At 42.4% G+C, this 25,770-nt stretch overlaps 1 protein-coding gene across 5 annotated transcripts in view; it reads right to left on the bottom strand.

The window, feature by feature from the left end:
- The window catches only part of MAMDC2 (MAM domain containing 2), a 187,092-nt gene that overhangs the window by 85,181 nt on the left and 76,141 nt on the right, over positions 1 to 25,770 (bottom strand). For all 5 annotated transcript variants that reach the window (XR_013533029.1, XR_013533030.1, XM_054254976.2 and 2 more), the window contains 5 exons: positions 24,724 to 24,995; positions 23,455 to 23,539; positions 20,153 to 20,290; positions 6,932 to 7,188; positions 1,720 to 1,813 (listed from right to left, as the gene is read on the bottom strand). Coding sequence is in view for 3 of the 5 variants with exons in the window: in XM_054254976.2 (XP_054110951.2) it covers positions 1,720 to 1,813; positions 6,932 to 7,188; positions 20,153 to 20,290; positions 23,455 to 23,539; positions 24,724 to 24,995 (846 nt within the window). In the remaining 2 variants the exon portion in view is untranslated. The remainder of the gene's footprint in view (positions 1 to 1,719; positions 1,814 to 6,931; positions 7,189 to 20,152; positions 20,291 to 23,454; positions 23,540 to 24,723; positions 24,996 to 25,770) is intronic.

A 25,770-nucleotide genomic window follows, 5' to 3' on the forward strand; every position in this document is an offset into this window, starting at 1 on the left:
CAAATTCTGTATTTTTTTTTTGAAAGGAGGAGCATTTCTGAACACTACTTCTGGGTGACTCAGTTGGTTCTATTACCTCCAGCTGCCTCTTCACCCACCCCCTGCCCAGTGCAGATATTAACGCCTCTTCTCCCATCGACAAAACTGGGGAATATAAAATTTCAGTGTAACTGCCTCATGATAGAAAAAAGACCCTTTCTAAAAACAATGATAAAGAGGTTGTGAAATTACTATGAATGTAATTGAAATATTAACTGATAAAATTAGGGAGGAAGCAAATGTAGAGAAGTAACACAATGTTGGTTTCTATGTTCTGTTATAGTTAGAGACTCTGAATCTTTGATTACTGTTTGGATTAAATCATGAAAAAGTGTGTAAATCTAGTCTGGTTCTAGCAGTTTAACCACCTTTTAAAAAAAGTTAGAATTAGGAAAAATAATATTCAGTTTCAGCAAATTAGTACATTTCTCTCTAGTTTTGGGGTAATAGTTTAGCTCAAGTGGAAATTTTTTTTTATGTAAACTGTGGCTCATGCCTATGATACCAACACTTTGGGAGGCCAAGGTGGGGAGATCCCTTGAGCTTAGGAGTTCAAGGCCAGCCTAGGCAACATAATGAGACCTCATCTCTACTAAAACAAACAAACAAACAAGCAAAAAGCTAGCTACGCCCAGGTGCTCAGGAGGCTGAGACAGGAAGATCACTTGAGCCCAGAAGTTTGAGGCTGTAGTGAGCTGTGACTGCACCACTGTACTCTAGCCTGGGTGACAGAGCGAGACCCTCAGTTCCCCTCATCAAAAAAAAAATTTCTTTCTTAGTCCTATGACTTGTAGAGTATATCTGAAATCATATTAAATTGCAAATCAACTCTGTCTTAAGTGCAAGACCTCAAAAGGGAAGTTCATAAATTTTTTTCCATGCTACAAAACCCAGAATAAGGACTCATTAATAAGGTGGGTTGACCATAGTGTTTCCCTTTGTCTCTCAGGGAAACAAATTCACTTAATAGTAAAGCCCATTTGATTTATCTGGGTTATTATTAATATATTATTATCCTTCTTATAATAAAACATTTGTTTTCTAATTCACTTTGAATCAATTTACTTATCTATTTTTCCAGAGAATAGAAATAATCCTCTCATTTTAAACATCAAATTTATGAAATCACAAAACCGATCATGGTAAAATAATTTGAGGGTTCACCTTGGAAGGGGAAAGAAACAATTCAGAGCACGTGCTCTCTGGCTAAAACCATCTAGAGATGTCTACCAAATATTAACATCTTTAAATGTGAGGACATTTATAAATTTTGGATACATACAGTTGGAAAGAGTTATTAAAATATATTATTCTATTTGGTAGATTGTGAGAGCTGTGTCCATCTACCCAGCCACTCATAAATGAACCCAAGATATCCTCTAAAAAGAAAGATGGAGTGAGAATAAGTTAGTATTATTTCATTTTCTTTTCCTGGGAAGGAAAGATGAAAGCTTCCTGAGATAGGACAACTGGCTGATGGCCTCAGAAACATTAGATTCCCTCTGTCAGGGGGAAAAAGAGTAATATTCCAGAAAAATGACTCTTAGATCAAATAGTTTTTTAAGGATGAGACAAGGGGAAAGAAATGAAAATTAAAAGCAATTAAAATAAGTTCTGACCACAAACATCTATTGAAACGGGAACAACCCAAAAATGTAATGATGAATAGAGAATGCTCACGTGTCTGATTCTGGCAGGTAACAGGAGAGAAGGAAATATCATCCAGGGCAACATAACCTCCTTTGGGACCATTGAAAGCAACTTCAAAAATAACCTACAGAGGAAAATGGCATGCTGTCACATGTCCACATATTTTCTGTTCGGCTTAAGTGCTCTTAATGAATTAAAATGACACGTCAATCAAACCAGATGAAGCCAAGTTACAAGGACTCATGGAATCAGATTTCCAATTATGAGGGTGGGCAGCACCCACCTCAAGCCACAGTCTCTTTTTGGGAGAATGAAACTACTATGATCTGAGTGTCTGTGGGACACTCACACATCCTCAAAAGTCATACGTTGAAATATGAATCCCTAAGGGAATGGTAATAGAAGGTGGGGCTTTTTGGGAGGTGATTAGGTTTTGGAATGGGATTGGTGCCCTTGTAAGTGAGGCCCAAGGGAGCTCATTTGCCCCTTCTGGAATATGAGGACTCAATGAGCAGGTGCCACGTGGACCAGGAAACAGGCCCTCACCAGATGCCAGATCTGCCAACACTTTGATCTGGGATTTCTCAGACTTCAGAACTGTAAGAAATACATTGCTGTTGTTTATAAATGACTAGTCTATGGCATTTAGTTATAGCAGCCTGAATGGACCAAGACGGAGTCTCTAAAGTTGCATTTTACTGGTGGATATGCCCCTCTTCCTTGAGTGTCAGCTGAAGTGCCTATGTCATTTCTGCTAGAACTACAGAACTAATTAGCATTATGGACTTCAATTAAAGGAAAAATCAGCTAAGTAAAGGAAGCAGGCCAGGTTTTGTTACCCCCCTGCCATCCCTCAGGAGCTAAGGCCTTCTGAGTTCCTTTCCTTCTTCCTACATGAACCCTACCCACATGAAAGCCTGAAAATAGATTGGAACAGTTAGAGATAAGAACCCCAATCTCAGTATGTCCACGTATATTTTAATGGTTAGAAAGAACCTGGGCCAATGACTCACACCCCTTGAGTTTTGCTTTCTTCTCTGCTATCAACTTTAACTGTGAGTGAAATAGACCACCTTCTGCCTGTGAGCATGGGGGATCACATGTCAGCATAGCTTTCACTTGTGCTGGAAAAAACCACCCAGGTGTGCAGTCTTCTCTGTGTGAGTTAATAACCTGAGAAGACGCAGCACAGAACAGGGCTTGAAACTTTAGTAGCTACGAAGGCCAGGCAGGTGGTGGAAATGCAGAATAGGGCTTGGTATGGTGCAGCCTCTTGTGAAATGGAGATAGAAACCCTTGTTTAAAGGGTCAGCTGTCTCAGCTCCATCAATTGCTGATGTGTGGGAAGTCAAGCCTGTTATGGGTTGAACTGTGTCCCTTGCCCAGCCCCCCAACACAATTCCTGTGTTGAAGTGCCAACCTCTAGCATTTCAGTATGTGATCTTATTTGGGAATAGGGTCACTGCAAATATAATTTGTTAAGATGAGGTCGTGCTGGAGTAGAGTGAGCCTCTAATTTAAATGACTGGTGTCCTTATAAAAAGGAGAAATTAGTATGTAGAGATACACAGACACAGGCACACACACACACACACACACACACACACACACACACAGAATGTCATGTGAAAATGAAGGCAGACAGCTATAAGCCAAGGAATGCCAAAGATTGCCAGCACACCACCAGAAATGGGAGTGAGGTATAGGACAGATTCTCACAGCCCTCAGGAGGAACAAGCCCTGCCAACACCTTGATCATGAACTTCTGGCCTCCAGAACTATGACATATGAAATTTACATTTTTTAAGCCACTTCTTTTGGGCTACTTTGATATGGGAAGCCCTAGTAAACAAATATGAGGCCTAATGTCTCTGTATCCAGCAAATTATCAAGAGGATCTGACTCTAGATTTCATTTGAAATCTTTGGGTTTGTCAATGCAAATTAATTCAAAAGTTAAAACAAAAACAAGACAAAAAACCACATTCCACAGACAGGCAGATCACTACCATGGACTAGATTTGACCTGTAGGCTTCTAGTTTGCAGCTGCTTCTGAATAGAATACTTTCTTGGAGCAGACAGTCCAGAGTTCAAATCTCATTTTCATCACTTACTAGCTAGGTGAGCCTGGATACATCACTGTATTAGTCTGTTTTCAAGCTGCTGATAAAGACATACTGAGACTGGGTCATTTATACAGGAAAAAGGGTTTGATGGACTTACAGTTCCATGTGGCTGGGGAAGCCTCACAATCACGGCAGAAGGCAAGGAGAGGCAATCACATCTTATTTGGATGGCAGCAGGAAAAGAGAGAAGAAAGCTTGTGCAGGGAAACTCATCCTTATAAAACTGTCAGATCTCATGAGACTTATTCACTCTCATGAGAACAGCATGGGAAAGAACTACCCTCATGATTCAATTACTTTCCCTGGGTCCCTCCTGCAATATGTGGGAATTCAAGATGAGATTTGGGTGGGGACACAGCCAAACCATATCAATCACTTAACCTCCCAGGGTCTCAGTTTTCTTACCTATAAAACACCTGTCTTGTAGGACTGTTGAGATTAAATGTGATAATGTATACAAATATCTGATCACAGAATCAGGCACAAAATAAGCTCTGAACTAATTTTACATCTTTTTCTGTAGGGTGCTTGACTGCAGTGGCTCATGCCTGTAATCCCAGCACTTTTGGAGACTGAGGTGGACAGATCACTTGAGCTCAGGAGTTCCAGACAGACTGGGCAACATGGTGAAACCTCATCTCTACAAAAAATGCAAAAATTAGCTGAGTGTGGTGCCACATGCCTGTAGTCCCAAGTACTTGGGAGGCTGAGATGAGAGGATTGCTTAAACCTGCGAGGCAAAAGTTGCACTGAGCCAAGATCATGCCACTGCACTCAAGCCTGGGTGGCAGAATGAGCCCTGTTTCAAAAATTATATATATATATTTTTTTTCCTGCAGGTTGACTCCCTCTTTAGCTTCTATCCAGGTTCTAGCCTATTAGCCACCAATTAGTTTGAGCAGGTCCATTTTTCTCCAGGCCTCAGTTTCTTCATTTTTGAAAAGAAAAAGTTTGGACAAAATAGTTCTTAAAAGTATCTTTCACCTTAACAGCAATGCTTCCACAGGGACCTGGTACCTAAATTCTCCAAAATCCAAGGGGAATCCTAGAAGTTTATCTTTGCCAAGGGAAAGGGCTGTGAATGAAGGAAAGGTATAGACTTATGAGAAGGGGCAAATTAAGATTACAAACTTAACACAGGTTCATGACATTTAGCTCTCAAGGCACTAGCTGGTAAAGAAAGTGAATGGTAGAATTTATGCAGAGCTGATGCGGTAAGAATGCCATTCCTGATCAGCGTTTGCTAATCACAGCCTCTGTGCCAATGTTCTCTGTTCAGAGCCTCTGTTCTCTTGTTCAGACTGTCTGCAATGTCTATTTTCCTTCTCAAAATTCACTTGAGAATGTGGTGACACTAAACTCACTGACTTCTTCAGGACAAGTTTCTTTTCCTGACAATGAGTGAGAGCAAATAGCACCAGTGAGTAGTTCAGACTAATAGAGCAGAATCACATGTGTTGACCCAAAGGATGTGTATTGAGGTTTAGTAGCATCCAGAGTTATAACTTTTCAAGTACTGATTTTTAAAAATTCAGCAAAGTGTGATTCAGACCAACGTTGCCAGAGGAGTTTATCGTTGGATGAAAGGAGCTGGTAAAGAGAAGGTAAAGAGAATGCTGTCAGTGTGTGCGTGGGACTCATTTGACTTTGATAGAAAACTTTTGAAGCAGTACATGCATTTTTTTTTCTCCTTATAGCCCAGAAAATTTTCCACTGGGTTGCAAGAACAAATGGAGACCTGGTGGGACTTCGGGATAGGAAATAGCACACATTCTGCAAAAGACACTGTGCTCTCTCTAGAGTGCTTTTTTTTTTTTTTTTTTTTTTTTTTTTTTGCAGGGTGGTGAGGGGAGGTAAATAGGAAGGGATGTGGGGAGAGGCAGGCATGTCCTCAGTAGATGAAACATATCAGAAACCAAGACCCAACCCTGTTCTCTGCAGCTCTACATCAGGCTAGCAGATGGCACCACCGAAACCCATCCAGAGGAATAAGCTGCTTTGGCACTTTAAAGGGAACTGGAGAAGATATTGTAAAAAGCACAAAGTGAAACGGGGGATATTAATAACTTGGGGTAACTGAGACTTTACTTATAGCTCCAAATCTTTATAGCAATCTTACAGCAACCACATTGCTGCACCCACTGATTCTAGAACTCTTATGGGGTCCTCAGAGCTGGGCCTCCTTTCTCAGCTTTGGGTCAGATTTTAGTCCAGGAACTTAGTTACTAAGTACTCTGGCATTCACCAGCTGTGTGACCTAGAAAAAAAAATGTCCAATTTCTTGGGCACTCTGTTTTCTTTCTTCTTGTCTGTAAATACGGAGATAATTTTATCTACTTGGCTGGATAGTCAGTACTGAAAGTACTCATAGGTGCTGAAATACAGACATACATATAAACATGTACTAATGTATGTGCTCAGAAAAAGGTCGACAAGATTGTAGACCTTTAATGTTAGTAGTCCTCCCCTTGGCAAAGTTGGCTTAGGACATTTTAATTCATTTCATTTCTCTAAATTTTCTAATTCTTCTGCATTGAACACATCACTTATGTAACTGGAAAACATTTTAAAACAAAGGCACCAAGGCTTGTTTCAAACTAGGGCCATAACTGCAAGTTTATTTTTGATTTTATGATATTATTTATGTTGCAAAGAAAGATGAATTCCTACCTTCCTCTCTCTCTCTTTCCTTCTTTCTTAAAAAACAGTTCAGTCAAGTAAGGAAAACCTTCAAAACTGCTCTCAGGAAGGGTAGCTCAAGAGTGAGTTTGACTTGGAGCGTTCTGATCTCCTCTTTCGAACCCTCCATGACCACAGTGTAAGGTTGAGAAGGAGAGGGTCCTCAACAAGTCTAGTTGGTTGACTGGCTTTTGCAGTATTTGTTCTTATAAAAACTGCTCTTGCTAAGAAATGAAGGTGACAAAGGAGGCCAGCAGCAGGTGATGCAGAGGAAGGGCGAGCAGGAGAGGGGCTGAGGAGAAGAAAGAGTACGACTGAGGCACAGCAGAAAAGACAGACTGAGTGTGAGGCTGCACAGACTCCATCTCCAGCCCTGTGTGTAGGTGGCATGACTGCAGAGTGCCCCCCCGGCACAGCTGGTGCACCGGCACACCTACCTCCATGGGGTAAGGAGCATTGAATTCGACCTCTGCAAGGTTCCAGGCAGCATTCCCTGGTCTGTCCACTTTCCAGATTTCCTCATAAAGGCCAGCCACATCCCGAGTGTAGACGGAGAAGACATTGTCATTCCCCTGCTGGATCTGGTAATAAAATGACAAGCAGCCAGCCATGGGGGCCGTGGTCAATGGGGAGATGAGCTGTGCCACCTCCTGGAAGTGCTTCACATAGACTGAGTCCACATACATGTAGTGGCCTGAAAATCACACAGAGAGCACAGCGTCAGAGTTGGGGGTGGGGGAGGGGAAGAGATTCAGGTGAAATGGCATGATTCTGGGATTTATTTCAAAATAGTCCAGTGGGAATAATGAGGAGGAAGTGGATGGGTTACAGATGACAGAGGTTTGGCCATGAGTGGATGGAAAAATGTTACAGCCAAGAGACGGGTCCATGGGGTTCATTACACTCTGCTAAATACAGGGTGAAACCATTCCTTTTATCTTCCTTACTTTTCATTCAAGTAAAATATACATAGAGAAAGGTAGATGTGTCCTCCGTCAAGTGCTTAAATTTTCACAAGCTGAACACACCCATAGAAAGAAACAGAACATTACCCTAGAAGCCACTCCCTCCCAAGCTTTTTTTTTCTTTTTTTTTTTGAGACTGAGTTTCACTCTTGTTGCCCAGGATGGAGTGCAATGGTGTGATCTCGGCTTATGGCAACCTCTGCTTCCCGGGTTCAAGTGATTGTCCTGCCTCCATCTCCCAAGCAGCTGAGATTACAGGGATGTGCCACCACACCCAGCTAATTTCATATTTTTAGTAGAGACAGGATTTCTCCATGTTGGTCAAGCTGGTCTCGAATTTCCAACCTCAGGTGATCCATACGCCTTGGCCTTTCAAAGTGCTAGGATTACAGATGTGAGCCACTGTGAACAGGAGACTTTTTTGAGTTATAAGACTCTTAAGAGCATACAAAGCATACCATCTATCCTTAAAAGAGAATAGAGAGACCCTGCTGCACATGTTTACAATTTATGCAAGATATCACCATGTGTTTTTTGAGTGAAACTAAGATTTTGAATTCCAACTATTTGGTAATTTGTGTATCGTTAATAGCATGAAGGTCAATCAACACTGCAACGAGGAGGGGTGAATGTGTGATCCCACTCCTGGCAGGCCTTAGTGGGCTCTGGACCTAGGGGCTGGTCTCCCTTAGGGGCTGGTCTCCCTTAGGGGCATCTTGGTGAAACACAGAAACCATGTGGCAGAATGGAGACGGCCTTGACTTAGCATTGAAGAGAACTGAGGTTGAATCCCGCTGCACTTCTTACTAGCCCTGCAACCTTGAACAAGTTTCGGAGTTTGTCTGGGTCTCAATTTCCTTATCTCTAGAATGACAATCAAATACTTTCCTCAGAGAGGTGATGAATATTACATGGAGTCATGTACGTAAAATGCTTAGCGTGTGCCTGGCACATCGTGGCTGCCTATTACAATGCCATTCACAATTCTAGAACCAGGCTTGCCATATAGCCTGTTTTGTATAAATGGTAGCCAGCATTGTCAGCAATTTATTTAAGTGATGACCCAAGTGAATTGATTTAAGTGATGATAGAGTGCTATGCAATGCAGCTTTAACAGAACGCCCTTTCTATTTACAAGCTCGGAACAATTATAGCTTAATATCTTTATTTTCATGACATAATTTCTGGTTAATAAGAATTCCTGGTCGGGCACGGTGGCTCACGCCTGTAATCCCAGCACTTTGGGAGGCTGAGGCGGGTGGATCACGAGGTCAAGAGATCGAGACCATCCTGGTCAACATGGTGAAACCCCGTCTCTACTAAAAATACAAAAAAAAAAAAAAAATTAGCTGGGCATGGTGGCACGTGCCTGTAATCCCAGCTACTCAGGAGGCTAAGGCAGGAGAATTGCCTGAACCCAGGAGGCGGAGGTTGTGGTGAGCCGAGATTGTGCCATTGCACACTCCAGCCTGGGTAACAAGAGCGAAACTCCGTCTCAAAAAAAAAAAAAAAAAAAAGAATTCCTAGCTAGGTGCAGTGACTCATGCCTGTAATCCCAACACTTTTGGAGGCTGAGGTAGGAGGACTGCTTGAGGCCAGGAATTTGAGACCTGTCCCTACAGAAAAACTTCCTTAAAATTAGCTGGGCATGGAGGCATGCATCACTGGTCCTAGTTATTAGGGAGGCTGAGGCAGGAGAATCACTCGAGCCCATGAGTTCAAGGTGGCAGTAAGCTATGAGCACACCACTGTACTCCATCCTGGGTGACAAGTGAGAACCTGTCTCCAAAAGTTAAAATAGGAAAGAAAGAATACCTTTTCTCAGCCAGGCGCAGTGGCTCACACCTGTAATCTCAGCACTTTGGGAGGCCAAGGTGGGCGGATCACCTGAGGTCAGAAGTTCAAGAAAGAATACCTTTTCTCTTTTATGAAGAGCAGCAAGAATATGAGGAAGAGCATATGCATTATACACTGGACGTTTACTTTGTATCTAGCACACAGCCCGGTATGTGGTGGGCTCTCAATATACAGTTATGTAACATAACTGTATATTGTCTCAAAAAGGTCCTTACCTCAACACGGCAGTGGGGAAAGATGTACAGATCAAAGCTCACGCTCTCCTGGTGGCAAGCTCAATATCCTGAATCCCCTGAATAATCTCCTTTGTTTGAATATAATTTACCTTATGGTCTTGCCAAACCACACAACAGTGAATAAACAGAAATTAAAAACTCAAATGCTCAGAGGAGCCAGTTAGATTAAGTATATGAGTGAAGTTGACTGAGTCAAGGAGAAAATAGAGAGTAGTAAATTAGTAGCCAGCATTTGAAGTCATATTTCCCCAGCATCGAGAAACAGAAATCAAGCTTGTCTGGAAAAATAAAAATATCTGATAGCATTGGGCCCATATTCGCATGTGGCAGTAACTGGCTTGGGATGAGAAGCCTGGCCACTCGCTTCCATGTTCTCCAGCCTCCCTGAGAGAGCAGGGTCTACTCCAGTGGATGCCCAGCACCCAGGTCGGTGCTGTAGGCTTTCCCCATCCTAGTCTGGAATTCAGGTTTTCACAGAAAATCTGGTTTTTGTTTTTTTTTTTTGAGATGGAGTCTTGCTCTGCCACCCAGGCTGGAGTGCAGTGGCACAATCTCGGCTCACTACAACCTCTGCCTCCCAGGTTAAAGCAATTTTCCTGTCTTAGCCTCCTGAGTAGCCGGAATTATGGGTACCCACCACCATGCCTGGCTAACTTTTGTATTTTGAGTAGAGATAGGGTTTTACCATAGTGATCAGGCTTGTCTCAAACTCCTGACTTCATGTGATCTACGCACCGCAGCCTCCCGAAGTGCTGGGATTACAGGCATGAGCCACCGTGCCCATCCAAATATAAACATTTTTAAGGGATGCTGCCTGTATGGTTTGCTAGAGCTGCTGTCACAAAGTACCACAAAGTGGGAGGCTTCAGCAACACACATGTGTTGTCTCACGGTTCTGGAGTCCAGAAGTCAAGGATCAAGGTGTCAGCAGGTTTGTTCCTTCTCAGGGTCATGAGGGAAGGATTGGTTCTTTGCCTCTCTCCAAGCTTCTGGTGGTGCACTGGCAATCTTTGGCATTCCTTGGCTTGAAGGGCTCTGCCTTTATCTTTGCATGGCGTTCTCCCTGTGGGCATCTCTCTGTGCTCAAAGTTCCCCTTTTAATAAGGACAGCAGTCATATTGGATTGGAGGCCCACCCTATTCCAGCATGATCTCATCTTAACAAATTACATCTGCACCCATCTACGTCCGAGTAAGGTCACATTCTGAAGTCCTGGAGGTTAGGACTTTAACATTTGAATTTCGAGAGTGCACAATTCAACACATAATACTCCACACCATAATCTTTTAAACTTGGTATGTGCCAAATAAACATATCTACAGGCTGGAAACCACTGGGGAGGAATTTTATAGGAAGAATCAGAATGTCAGACTGGATAGAATCAAAGAAACTCTGATATGCAGGGAAGGTCCCTCCTCCATGTCCCAAGCTCGAAAACTCTCTAAATCATTCCTGCTGGCCAGCCAGCCTTGACTAGAACATTCTAGTAATGGAGAATGCCTATGACGAGTTAACCTCTATAATCTGCTTCTGTTCTCTAAGAACTCGTGTGAGTATCAAAGGCAGGGATGAAGTTTTCACTGCCCCTTTGTACGTGACTTACCAATGAAACAGCATTTTTTTTGTGAGATATGCAGCAGGGAGAACTGAGTGGAGGAAAGCTATAATTCTTTGTATTATAATGTATGTATAACACTTTGCTTCCTGGATACCTAATTGCAGGGGCCACAGAGATGGCTTTTTGGAGAACTTGCTGAAGGAATCATAATCGACTGGGCCTCCAGCCACCACACCTTTGGACCTGCAGGAGAGTTTGTACCAAGACCACACCACTCTGGGCTATTCCCTGCCAGTGAAGAAGCATAGCAGAGGGGCAGGCTGTTCTGTCTGGCATGAGGCCCATCAGCAGCTCCCATTGGCCCAGCTTCTCCTCTTCCTCAGGGGTCAGGTTTGCATCCTGCACTGAAGGTTTTCCCTGCCCAGGGCATCTTTATGACTTTTGTGGGCCCCAGGTGCTTTTGCTGTAGTGGGCCGATTCCTCCATAAAAAGTACTTAACATTTTAGATTATGACTGCATTGGCATAAAGATGTATATGATGTAGGCTAGAAATCATTATATTAATTTGCCCTTCCAATTTTAAGATAAATAAAATTAAAATATTCTCATGGACCCCTAAAACTGTCATGGCTCCTAGGCACTATGCCTGCTGTTCCCAATGAGGACATTGGCCCTGTCCCTAGCTACACTGGCTCCTTCTGCTTCAGACCTTCACAGCCATCTCCCCCAGGAAATCTCTTTCCCACCTAGTCCCAGTTTAGTGTCTGCTTCCACAGCCAGCCTTGTTATAAATTCATCTTCCTTGCAGATGACAGACATCTGATCACTGTTTTTAAAGAGTAGTAACTCACCTGGTGTGTGGACAATACTTTATTTTCTGCATTTGCAGTCAAAGTGCCTCATTAACAACTCATGCTCAGGATGCTGGGCCAAATGAACCACAGTCACAGTGCTGATCCAAAAGGCATCCAGCAAACACAACACGATCAGCCCAAAGTGAGTCAGAGAGGCTGCTGGGAATAAGATCAAGACTGCTGACACCAAGTCTCATATGGAACCACCAGACTAGACCACATGCTCTTGCCTCCTTTTTCTTTCCATCATTCATTTGTTGCCAAAGCTGGGTTCTATTTACTGACAATCCGAGCAACATTAAGCTTCTTATTGGGAAACAAAAGGTAGCTCATCATAAGTTTATTATCTCAGTTGAACTGGTAGAGGTGATTCATAAGTTGTCATTCAGGTGTCTGCCCCAGGAGAAGAGGCTGGAGGAATGATGGCCAAACTGTCTTCAGATACATTCTGTTCTGAGGAATAGGGAGCCAATGGGTAGGTTGCGGCAGGTGCTATTGTTTTCTCCTTTCTAAAAACAATAAAGAAGGTAGCCTGGAGTTCTTGGGAAATTTTGTCCAGTGTCTGATATTAGAAGAAACTTCCTGCCAAGTTCAGTGAGGTCAGTGCTCCTATCTGGCGCAGGGTTCTAGAGCTCCCAGCTCCCAGAATCTCTGGAAAAGGTTTTTTTTTTTTTTTTTTTTTTTTTGGTCAGATCTTTAAGATTCTGGGTATAGACGGACTTTAAGTAGACAGAATCCTTTAATCTACCAAATCACTAGAAATTCTGCTGGCCACAGATTTTTTAAAGTATTAAAACTTGAACTGAAAATGAAAGAAGTTATATGGGGGAAACAAGTTCCCCCATAAGATTAAGAACTGAGAAGCTTATTGCCATTTCTCTACAGTCTGTGCTGCTTCGCCATACACAGAGTGAAAATCGATCTATTATTACATAATTCTGGATTATACATAAAGAGCCCAAGGTTTCTAGGGAAAAAAATTTCAAATTCAGTTGAAAAAAAGATCACAATTCTCAGTCATGCAGCCAATGCTCAGGCCCTTTCTGGGATGAAGCCTGAGGTGCTGGTATACACACACTTGCTCCTGAAGAGGCCTTTCTTTCCTTTCTTGCAGCAGAAAGGAAACTTGTATTAGCTGAACTTTTCATTTGGAACCAGTGGCCCCTGGTAGTCAGCCATTTCCCCTTGCATTAGGGAAAGAACTTTGAAGACGGTTCTTGAACGTTTACTTTCAGGCAGTCTGGCTTACCAGCATTCCTCCAGGACTGCCCTTGGCTTGGCCGCGGTGCCACAGGCATGCTCTGACTCAGCTGTGATGTGGTCCTGCTGGCCACATTTGCACTCCAGTTGTGTTGTCTGCTCCAGTGTTGCTGGTTGTCTGGATGAACTCTCCCCAGTGAGGCAGACAACCTGGTCTGACGAGATGTATTCCAGAGGGAAATACCCACTGGTCTGCTGCTACGATGAGCACACGGCACCCAAAGATAATGAGTTACTATGCGTGTTTTTCCACTTCGTGAGTCTGACAGTTATCTTCAGGAACCTTTAGTTGTAAGAGTTTTGGTGGCCCTTACTGTGATAGAGTCAGACTAGTCTTTTTATACAGCTTTCAAGGATGATGTAAATACGAATGAATATTACGTGAGACATCTCCTATCTGTGCTAAGACCTCAAAGCCCCAAACAATAGGTAACAACAAGCTCTGTTTTCTAAAGAGTGGTGCTAGATCATCGATATACTAAGTGTCAGCCAGTGACATCTACCCTAGCTCTACGGGTGTTAGCCCATCTCTCCCTTCCAGCCTGTGCATACTAGAAGGCTTGAGATGGATCAGAGATTGGAGATGGGGATTCTATGAAGAGCATTATCACAGAGCTCTCTTGCCATGTGTTTTCTTTCTACCTCTCCAGGGAAGGTAAGGGGATTGCTACCCATTTCTTACTTTGATACAAGGGAGGGGGCTTAAGGGAACCACTCATGGAAGGGGGAGAGGAAGGAAACTGCCATTTAACCTCATCCCCTCCCCTATGTGCAGAAATTCCTGGGCTCTACAATTGCTCTGGACCTTGAGATGAAGACGGTCAGAGTTCTTGAGTAAAGTTGATCAGTGATATTAGAGTGTGTGTGGTGCAGAGATGGAGCCTGGCACTGGTGCATACATCTAAAGGCAAGAAGCAGACTGTAGGGACCTGTGGTGGAAGAGTGGAGAAGGAGTTTGTTGCTGGTGAACTGCACTTCCAGAGTTTGAGGGGGCAAGTTAGAAGGCAGCTGGGCTACAGCACCTTAAATGGACCCTTCTCAAGAGAACTGCCTGCCAGTGCAGTAATTCCATTAGAAGGGAGCTGGCGGGTGTGCCGTTATTTATAGGAACTAAGCAGGATTCACAGGTGGTCAGCCAGACAGCTGCTCATCCCCGTCTGCCAGCACTAAAGTGGGATCCCCCGTTGGCCATGACAAGAATGCCAGAATTTGGCCATGTGCTGTATGAAGGCAATCAACTCTAGATGCAATAGCAACAGGCAAGTGAAACCTTTTGTCCCTGGCCTTTGCTTTTCTGTTCCTTCCCCTACAACCTTCCACCCCTTGCCCATTGCCTCCCAACCCTGAAGCAGCCAGAAGCAGTACAGTTAGAGGGAGAAGAGGAAGGGAAGAAAAAGGTGAAGTGTGAAGAGTAAAAAGCACAAAACTTTCTCTCTACTGCATTGTGTGGCTCAGTCTTGGGGAGGAGCTGAACTAGATGAGAAATCCTTGAACATGAAGGTGTTTGCTAATACCCGAAAGTAACTGGAAAGCCATACTGTTATCTGAGGGCAGAGAAAGGAAATCAAGCAGACCTTGCACAAAGAAAATAGTAAGAAAATTAAGAAAGCTGCTTCCCTACTGAGTGCTTACACAATGCACCAAATGGATCAATGCAGGGAGTAAATAAATGAGTCCTCTTAAGATGACCCTTGCTCATTCCAAACCGAAATGAGAAAAGAGTGTCATGAGTCATGGAGAAATGGTCCATCCACCTCATGATGTTTGAGGGAATAAAATAACTCTAACCTTATTTCAGATTTCAAAACTTTGTCCAACTTCTTCCAGAGTAGTTCCACAAGCAGGCTTATTTTTTTAAAATCTCAGCAAAGAAATGCATTTCCCTCATTATTTTTCCAGCAAACATCTTTTTTGCTAAGGTACGTAAAAAACAGTAATGATCTGAGCTGTGAGTAGGTTACCTCCTGAAAGATTTTGTTTCACTTCAAAAAATATGAATAAAGAAAGAAACCCATATGTGATGAATCAGAATTAAGAAAACACTGAATAAAAATTACATACCCTCCAGTATTCCAAAGATGTCCCACCACAATTCTTACTGCATTATTTTAATCATTTCCATCATGAGACAAGAATTTGGGGGCACAATCCTCATTTAAAAACCTTGACTCAGTGTTTGGGATGGATTGTTAGGAACATACAAAGAAATGAAGGAAAACTCATACCCACATTGTGGTTTTCAGAAATTACATTCACCGTTTCCTTTTCTGCAACACAGAGACAAGCACTCTCCTGGGAAGACTTCTCTCAACCCTCTCTGCAGTTCTGAAATTCCTAAGTAGGCAATTAATTCCCCTTCCACCTGCTGTTGCTCCAGTTTTTGCCTGAAACAAAGGCTAAAGCTGCGTCCAGTATATGAATGAACACAAGACGAACTCACATAGAGCAAAATCTGCTGTTGCAGGCAGACATCTGAACCATTTAATCTTGACTTTGCCACCCAATTTGATAGAGCTCTGGGCAAATAAAAATACCCAGTAGAAAGCAAATATAGTAAGAGAGGCAACCTCTTTCCTTTTTAGAGTATTTGAGAATTTGTTTTGTTTTGTTTTGTTTTAAAGAATGATACTGATCAAATCTTTGAGTCCTATGGGCAGAACTTTTCAAATGGAATATTTTAGAATCTTTTGAACTCATCATTTTTTAGCCTTATCCTCTATAGGGGAAAGATGGATCAATGCAGAGAGTAAATAAATAGGTCCTGTTAAGATGACCCTTGCTCATTCCAAATCAAAATGAGAAAAGAGTGTCACGAGTCATGGAGAAATGATCCATCCACTTCATGGATGAACTCCAGGCATGAGGACTCCGTGTGTGTGTGTGTGTGTGTGTGTGTGTGTGTGTGTGTTGAGTGGGGATGTTGGCCAACAAATGGGCACAATATTAGTCCAAAGGTTGAAGAGAACTTGGAGTAATGCAGGCAATCAGGCTACTTGCTAATCATAAGTAGGAATGCAGCCTGGGACCTACGGCTCCTGTGCCATTATCACATACCTTGGCATCCTTCAATACTCTCCAAACATAAAATAAACCATCCACTCTCACGCCTCTACACTTTTGCATATGCTGTATTAGTCTTCACCTTATCCATTTGGCCAAAGATGCCGCATTTGTCTCCCCCTTATCCATCTTCCTGTTCTGCTATAACTTCCACTAGAGAGTCTTCTCTGTACCCAAAACTAAGGTAATCTTTTGTCTGTGGTCTCATATCATTTATTTCATACCTCTATTAATGCTTACAAGTTTATGTAGCATTTCGGTATTCAGATAATTTGAGAAATGCCATAATGTACATGGGCATACCAACTATATTAAAGGTGGTGAGAAATCCTGAAATAAAGAAATCTGTTTAGCTGTCTTTAATGCAGGGTTTCTTTAGTTTATTTGACCACATATCACCCTTGTGCCCCATATAAGAATTAGTATACTAAAAACTGTTATTATAGGGAAGGAAGTTTTGGGAAAAGTTGGTTCCTGTAAACTCTTTGAGGGTAATGACTGTATGTGTATGTGTGTGTGTGTGTGTGTGTGTGTGTGTGTGTGTGTGTACATACACATATATGTCACATACACATACACAAACACATATATATCAGCTCCTTTCTGTAACCCTCAGGGCAGAAATATAGTCAGAATATTCTATGGTTGCAGATGAGCATGAGGAAAGACTAGGAGTATTATACTCTTCAAAGGATGAATTATACTCAGGTAACATAGTCAAATGGATGATTTGACACTAATCTCTTGTCTGTTGCCTCTTCCAAGAAATATATGTTCTCCCCAGCCAGCTGCCTCTCACCATCATTGAGGATGAAAATGAAACACTGAATAATCACTGAATTGGTAACATTGGTTACCCAGAGGAATTGACTTTGGAACTAATTTTTAAATGATTTGGGAAAAGTTCTCTAACACTTTCCCATTGTTCAATTTGCATCTCTGTGCAACTGTGATAATGATACAAGAAATAATTGCCATTTCAATGCATCAGCCTTTCAAGATCCTTTCTGTTCCTTGTATTAGATTCTTAAAATATGACAGAAAAACTAAAAACTAGCCTATTGTCACACATGAGGAAAAAGTCATCTGGCTTTTCTTTCCTGAAACCCCAAGAGACTGTTAGTTGCTGTACACATTTATACAAAGCTCTCAAGAGTTGGTGACATTTTATTATTTTGAGTTAACCCAATTGTCTTTAAAAATACTCATGCAGATTCATGGACTGCTTTGCCATGACTGGTTATCATTCACTCTACACAGAGCACTCATTTATAATGTGGTTCCTACAAAGGGCCCCAAATGAGGAAGTACCACTTATTTATAGGGTCAAAATATGGGCTATGCATAGGGAAACTCCAATCTTTTGTCAAAGTCAAAAGTGCTAAACAGCACTTTGGGAGGCTGAGGTGGGCGCATCACCTGAGGTCAGGAGTTCGAGACCATTTTGCCTGGCTAACATGGGGAAACACTGTCTCTACGAAAAATACAAAAATTAGCCAGGCATGTGGTGGTGGGCATCTGTAATCCCAGCAACTTGGGAGGCTGAGTCAGGGAGAATTGCTTGAATCCTGGAGGCGGAGGTTGCAGTGAGCTGAGATTGCACCACTGCACTCAGCCTGGGCGACACAGTGAGACTCTGTCTCAAAAACAACAAAAAAGTGCTAAACCTTACTTTTAAAGGTAGGAAGCACATAAACATGTTTTTTTTCCTTATCTCATTTCTTATGTAAGTGACCCTAGATGCATCTGAAGAAATAGTTTCTGGGGGATTCTTCTGTTTTCTTGCTCTGCCTTTTTACTCTCCATCTATTGAGATAATCACCCTCATGTTAATCCATCTAAATACACTGCTGTGATGGTATTTATCCCCTGCCCAAACACCTCTGTGGCCCCCCATTGTCAATAAAATAAAGTTAAAATCTCTTTCCTGGCATTCCAGCCATTTTAGAATCTGCACCTATGCTACTTTCTCAGCCATATCTCTTCCCCAATCCACCCCTTGCAGCTACCATCACCATATCATTGCTCTCAGCCTTCTCTCATCTTTGCCTTTCAAAATCATACCAATCTTTCAAATACAGTTTACTTCTTTTATCATGTTTTCTAGGACATCCAAGCAGTAAGGGACCGCCTTTGTCTCTGAATTCCCAGCAGAGGAATTCTTTCTTTTTTGGTGGGGGAAGGGGACCACTCTTACAGCGCTTGACATACCACCCTTTGTTAACATCCATTTGTGGTAGCAATCACTTTTCCTTTCTTGAAGGCATCTTCTTTGAAGTTGGGAAGGGGCCATGAAGGATCTGTCATTTTAATTGCCATTTTCCCCATTATATCTAATGCTAGGTCAAATTAATGAAAATGCTAGATCTAAAGTTGGGTTTGTTTTAAACAGGCAAGCTCCATGAGACTTAAGCCTTTTTATTTGTGGTTACTTATAAACAATTTATTCTAAGAAGCCTGAACATGTTGCAAAAGAAAGAAAACCTATCAAATGAAGGTTGCGAAATAGAAGTTGGCCAACTGGGTCTGACCTGCAGATGTCTTTTATTGGCCCACATTGTGATTTTAGAAAATTTTCACCACCTTTTAAAAATCTGGGAAATTCAACAAAAAATACCCCCGTCTTCCTGAGCTTGAAACATCAAAAGATCTGGTAACCTGGGCTTGCATTCTCACAAAGCAGCAATTCACTGGACCCGACTAGCCTTTGCACAGGGTTTCTGCTCTCTAGTTTGCTGCAGTCCTCACCTAGCACCATATGTCATTTGCTTATGCTATCTGCCTGGCTGTTACAGGAAATTGAACCTGAAACTCTAGATATAAAGAAGAAAGTAGAATAGGAACAAAGAGAATAATAAGGTTAGGATGAGGACTGTTCAGAGTCAAGATACGCTGAAGTATGTGCACTTGTGAAAAAGAGTTGGCGACATGGTTAAAAATATTCAGATGAAGAGAAGCTATAGTGAATGAAGAAAAATGGAAAGAACCATAAAAGAGCAAAATGACTTCAGACATAGGGACACACTGTCACCATCAGCAAATTATTGGGATGAGCATATTACCTCAATATCTATGTGTAAAGGATTGAAAGAGAAAAAGTTAACTGTTTGCAGCAGAATACAAATTCCTGTTCTTGTTCTTGTTGAAAAGCCAGCCACCAGAATCTTCTCACTCCCTGAAAACTTTGGAAATGAGGATGAAATGTCTTGCAACTGTGGAGAGACCTAGGCTTGTCCAAAGGGTCCAGGTGAGAGCAGTGGTAACCCACAAGTAAGTAAGCCCTTGCCCTTGTCTCTCTTCTGTGGCGGACTCCTCAAAACTGGCTTCTCACTGACAGCACAACCTCTCCTCCCCATTTTCCTTGCAGAGAAGCAGCCTCCTTGGCCACTAGGGGGCCCTGTTGCACACCACATTCAGAACTAATCATCAATGTTGGCTCACCTCACTGTCACCTGGGAGGTTCTTAGGACCTGTTCCCATCCTTTGATCTATTTCTAGTGAAAAGTAACCTGGGATTATTCCAGCCTTGTCTTTAGAAATGAGAAATATTAAACAACAAATACACAAGAAAGTAAAGCATAATATAGAAATGTGAAAATGCAAGACTAGGCCACAGGTGAAGGAAAACATTTAATGGGGTGGCCTTCCCCTTAGCTATAGAGCTCACAGCTACATTTCATCTTTACCTCACTGTAGATCCTTCCCTACTCTTCTGCCATGCCTCCTGGATCATACTGGGTTCCTACTCACCCTCCTCCCTCCTCTCTTCCCTGTTGACAGAAGCCACAGCTAGGTCAGTAGAGGAAGTGGGAGGAGACAGCAGAAGCATTTATCTTGGGAAAAGGACTCCATTTGACCCCAGCTCACCCAGTTCACTCTTGAAAGTGTGATCCTGTGGGAGAATGGAGTGGACATTCCGAATACTTCCTCCTCCAACAAACCAGTTCACGTTGGGATTCCAGCGGTTCACAAAGCCACAGAGATGATTTTCTTCAAAGTCACATTCTGGGAAAGGGAAACAAAAACACTTCATGGAGACACCTGGGTACACCCATCCTACTACAGAGTTTGCTCTTAGATAGTCAGAAGTTTCTTTTTTTCTTTGCTCACTGCGACCTTTCTACCAGGACTCCTGAACAATATTGGCCAAGAAGAGAGACAGATTCTGTGATGAATCAAGATTCTCATTCATCATTGGCCCTTTAGATTGTGGCCCTTCCACGTATTAGCTGTGTGACTTGGAGCATGACTTATCACTTTTTGTACCCTCTGTTTCTCCATATGTGAAATAAGAACAACATTCTCACTTCATAGAGCTATTGTAAGCGTGGACAGCTCCCAGCACGGTGCCAGGCATGTGGTCACTGCTTGATACAAATCAGCTATTTTTATCAGTCATCTCTGTCTCAAAGCACTGTTCAGGGTTATGCTCTTAGCTCTAGAAATTTTTTTCCATAACCCTTTCTTGAATCTGATGGCCCAGTCTTCCATTCTTTTCTCTTTTCATGGTGAACAAGATGCCGTAGCCGAGGGGCATGTGTCTTAGATGCTAAAATTCCCTGTTTTTCTTATAAATTAGAATGCAGGCAAAATAGGTAAGGCAGATATATCCTAGGTTCTGGGTCTCTTTTGTAACTGCTGAGTGGAGAAGAGAGAGAAGACGGACCTCCCCTTCTGCCCTTAGTGTCATTGGCATGGTTGTATGAATATATTCATCCCCATCAACAATTGTTACTTAAAAAGGAGCAAGAGACTCACAAGCCAGTGACTCCATTGACCCTTATAATTATGAAATTACACTAGAAAGTATAATTGTGCTGGCCATTGGCCCCCTGCTGATCCACCGTGCCCTTCTCCATCTGATAGGTCCTACAGACGTTGACCTAGTTAGACTGGATCAATGGGCTCCCCTGCCTTCCATCTCCCTGTTGGATTCGACCAACGGAAGGTGGAAGGAGAGTGAAATCAGGGGTTTACTTGCCCAGCAGTCTCCTGGCCAGGTTGCCATCGGTTGCCGAATCTTGTCAAGCAGCCCTCCTCACCAAATAGCTATTGTTTACAGGTTCTAGGAACTCCTCTTCCCTTGTCCTTTCAGATCAAAAGAGGAAAACAGCTCGTGAATCATCACTGTAACTAGTCCTGAGTCACAGAGCTATCCCTTGCTGGCTTCCTTTATCACTCACACCTTTGTGGTCTCTTTTATGAGCTTTCCTCAAATTACTCAGGTTGAGTGTACCCCCCGTTTCCTCCTTCCTGCCAGCATCTTGACTGGTATAGTTAGCAATGTGTTTTTTACATTAGCAAGCACTGAAAATTTCTAAGATTTTCATTTTTAGTGTTTCTACCACAGCATCTGCTAACCAATGACCTGACATTCAGTGCCAAAGGCTGCCTAAGAGTAAAATAAAAAGCAAAATACTCCTCAATGTGCCAGGCTCTATTCTGAGCACTTTACATAAATTAACTTATTCAATCTGCAAAGCAGCCCTATGACATAGGCACTGTTACTAACCTCATTTTACAGATGAGGAATGAAGAGAGGCAGAGAAAGTACCAAGAAAGAAGTGAGAGCATGATCATAGAGCTTAACAAGATAGAAGTGTTGGCATCCTTTGGTTTTAAACAAATCAGAAGTCACCACATCATTTGAAGAAATGCAATTAACATGTCTTGGATGCCCAGCACCTTATATACCAATCATTTTCATAGCCACGATCTCATTCGTTGTCCCAAGAATCCTAGGAGGGAAGCATTTTATTATCATTTTACAGGTGACGAAATAGAGGCTGAGGCTCAGTAAGCTGACTGAGCCAGCAGGTGGCGCTCCGCCAGGGGTGTTTGTGTGTGTCATTCACAGCCTGTGCAGATGCCAGGTGGGAGCCCAGCGCGAGGCTCAAGGAAGGGAGACTAAGCCTCACTGTACCTTCAGAAAAGGGTCTGTTTTCTTTCACTTGCCCTAGAGACATCATCGGAAGGTCAAAACAGAGAAGTGAAACTTTAGGGAATTAGCAAAGGCTTGTTGTCGTTGTTCAGAATCTTCCTTGACTCTCCTTTCTTTTCCCCGCCACATTCATTAAGCCTTCAAGAGCTGGCAGTGCTGAGAAATCTCTCAATTTTACAGCCTTTTTCTGATTTCACTGCTAATCCAATATTATCTTCATTATGTCCCCTCTGTAAGGTCACAGCCACTTCCTAGGGGTTTTCCCACCTGCTATGTATTTTCCAGTACCCAACTCATTTTCCACGTGGCAGCTGGAGTCATGTGAAAACACAGCTGCACACTTCTCCCCTGCTGGCTGACCTACATGATTCGGCAGGTCCAAGCGCCACATCTTGCATCCACACTCTTCCAACACAAACTCTCTTAGCAGTCCTGGTCTTCATCTCAAACACCTTGCTTAGCCTCTTACCTTTGCCTGAACCTGCACTGTTCTTTCTCCCCACAGGGGTCTGACCTTAGAGAACCCTTGCCTTCCTACCCTGCACCTCCACTTAACTAAATTCTTCTTCTTGAAACTCCAGCTCCAATGTGTTTTCCCTATTCAGTCCTCTCCAATTTTCTCTCCTCCTCCCGGCACCTGCACTGCATCGCTTGTCCTTCCTCAGCAGTATTTATCATATAAAGAACTAACTTCAGTGTATGCAAATGGAAACTGAACCACCATAGGACAGGGATTATCCTTTCTTTGTGCCCTCTTGGAAGCTGGCACATATAAGACAGCCAACCAGCTCTGTCAAGTGAAATCTAAGTGACAATTGTGATTATTAAGATGAGGGCAATGGTGTTCCAAGAGAGAAATGGGGAAAGGAGGCCAAACAATGTCTGATTTTCTGGAACATGCTACAAAAATCTGACTTTCCAGCAGTTTGTAAATTATTTACATCAGAACATGCCAAGGTTAAGGTGGAAGCTCTGAAGTTACAGTTGCTGCATCTATGCTTCTTTCATTAACCCAGACAGTCCAGGCAAATTCTAATGAGCCTTCCCACACTAAAGACAAACAATATACAGCATTCAAGTGACCCGAGCAAAGAATTTAAACCGGTATGCATTATGCAGTGCATTCTATAAAATACTTGGTCTTTAGAATTAATTCAGTTCCCTCTGGCATCAGCAGCTTTTAGGAAAAGATTCACAATTTGATTCAATGAAAATGAAGCCTACTCACCAATGCAGTAGCCGGTTGTCATCTTGATTTCAAACAGTGCAATGCTGGCCGTGTTTCCCTGTCCTAGTACACCTTCTATTAAAATCTGTGCAACATATGGGGAAAAAGGGGAGTTAGATTTCAAAACATCATGTTTCCTTGGTTCAGTATCTCAGCTATTAGTCTGGAGCTGTTTTGCCATTTAAGGCAAAACAGGATGCTTAGTCCCAGCTAATTGCTATTGGATACCAATTTCACTACAGACTTTGCCAAAAGAGTGCGTGCATATGTATGTGTGCATGTGGATGTGCACATAAACACATACATCAAAACTTTGAGTAGAAGCTCAGAGTCAGCTGTCTTCTCTTCTATTGCTATCCCAACCACCACCATCGGTTTCTGAAACTAATCACTTCTTCTCCTGTGGTTTTAGCCCTATATTCTGCAACTATGCTGGCAGATTTAGGAGGCGATAACTTCTAGGAGGATGTTCTGAAAGAGGGAACTCAGAGGCCCCATGCTCCATCCTCAACCACTACCTGACACGGAAGGACTCCAGACAGAGAAGGGGTATTGGAGAGTAAAGAATTTCAGGCTCTTCAAAGAAGCAGCAGGATGGGATCGGGAGCTGAAGGGTGGATGAGGAATGGAGAACATTTTCATGATGGCTCCATTGTGTCCTCAATGAAATATTCTCAATAAACATCACACTTCATGGCCAGGTGTGTCCAGATCCCATCCTCTTTCCTTATCCAATCTACACCCAGCTTCACCTTACATTCTCTACCTTCCTTTTCTAGGACTCCTGAAGGAACAATTTCCCTCTTTGAAAAGGAAATGAAACATGTCCTTTAAGTATCTTTTCTCTTTTAAAGTATTTTCATTTTTTTATTAATGTTTTGTTCAAAATTTGCAGCAAAGAAACCATTAAGAAGACAAATAAACACACAGCACACACAATTTAGAAGGATGAAATAAAACGATAGGAAATGGAAATACTCCCTAAAGCCATAGAAAATCTATTTCCAATGAAGAGGTTGGTTTAAGCCCCATTTAGATTTTTACAGAAGGCTCATTTAAATAGATGGGAAAGAAATCTTGGAAGAAGCTCTTTTAAGGAATAAAGAAAATGTTAATTTCCATTGCTAATACTCTTCTATGGTATGCATCCTATGAAACACCACATCATAATCTAGGAGATAACCTCCACATCAGAAATTTTCATAAGATTTTAGAATAGTAAAAAGCACAGGTAATAAGTCCTAGATCTTTCTCCTAAACTCTACCTACCTTGAATTTCTTGGAACTGTTTTGCAAATCCAAGCTGGCTATGAGCCAGCTGTCTGAAGGTTCCTTTGCTGACCAAAGCAAGCGATCAAAGCTTTCATCTTCAAATCTCATGTAGAGGTTCAGCTGGCTGGGATCTGACAGAGACTCAGAGGACATGGTTATCTGGTAGACCAAGCGGAGGCAGCTCCATTCCTCAGCCTGTAAGTCAGAACTTAGCAGCACAGCTTTCTCCCCCTGCTTGCCAAAGGAGGTATCCACATAAATGTAATGGCCTGGAAAGAGAAAGGAACATAAGTAAAGGATCAATTTTTTTGTTTGCAACTTGGGAAAATATGCAACTGCAGTCCAGTAAGTCCGTGGGCAGATAAACTTGGAGATATATTTTGTCAACTCACTGAAAGTTGACTGAACATTGGATTATGGATCTCTTTTGAAAAAATTAGAAAGTCTGGTAACACTGAGGCCATGTTACCAGATGATGACAACAGGCTGGAAGTTGTGCTGCATCTTCTCAGAGGGTGGCATGTGGTCTCTACTTTGTACTTTGTCATAATTGCTGTCACTCCTTCTTTACTCCTGACACTGAAGCCGAGTATCTCTGCTTTTTATTCTTTTACACCAGGTCCACTTAGCACATTGCATTCATCTCCCTGGTGCCCATAGGCATATGCGTCTGCAGGCTGAGGGACATCAGAATCAGAAGAGCAGCATAACTGCAGACAGAATTACTAGGTGGACTCAACCTTCTCCTTACATAGCTTTCCCCACACCTAATGCTTCAGTCTGCATTTAACTTGCATCATTTTGTAGACTGAAATGATTTGGTTACCTTAGCCTGGATCTTGGGACCTAGGCAGACAAAATACATTATAAGCTATTTTTACTTAGGAATAAGACTTCCTTCCCTTGACTCTTCCATGACCAAATTTCATAGTTCTGAGAACTAAATGAGGAAACCCTTGCAAAACATGTAGCACACGGCTGGGAAAGCACTGGACACTCTGGGACCAGCATCATCCTTGCTTCTCTCTCCTCTCTTCTCCTTTT

This window comes from Callithrix jacchus, chromosome 1 (genome assembly GCF_049354715.1).
Source record: "Callithrix jacchus isolate 240 chromosome 1, calJac240_pri, whole genome shotgun sequence".
Lineage (NCBI taxonomy): Eukaryota > Metazoa > Chordata > Mammalia > Primates > Cebidae > Callithrix > Callithrix jacchus.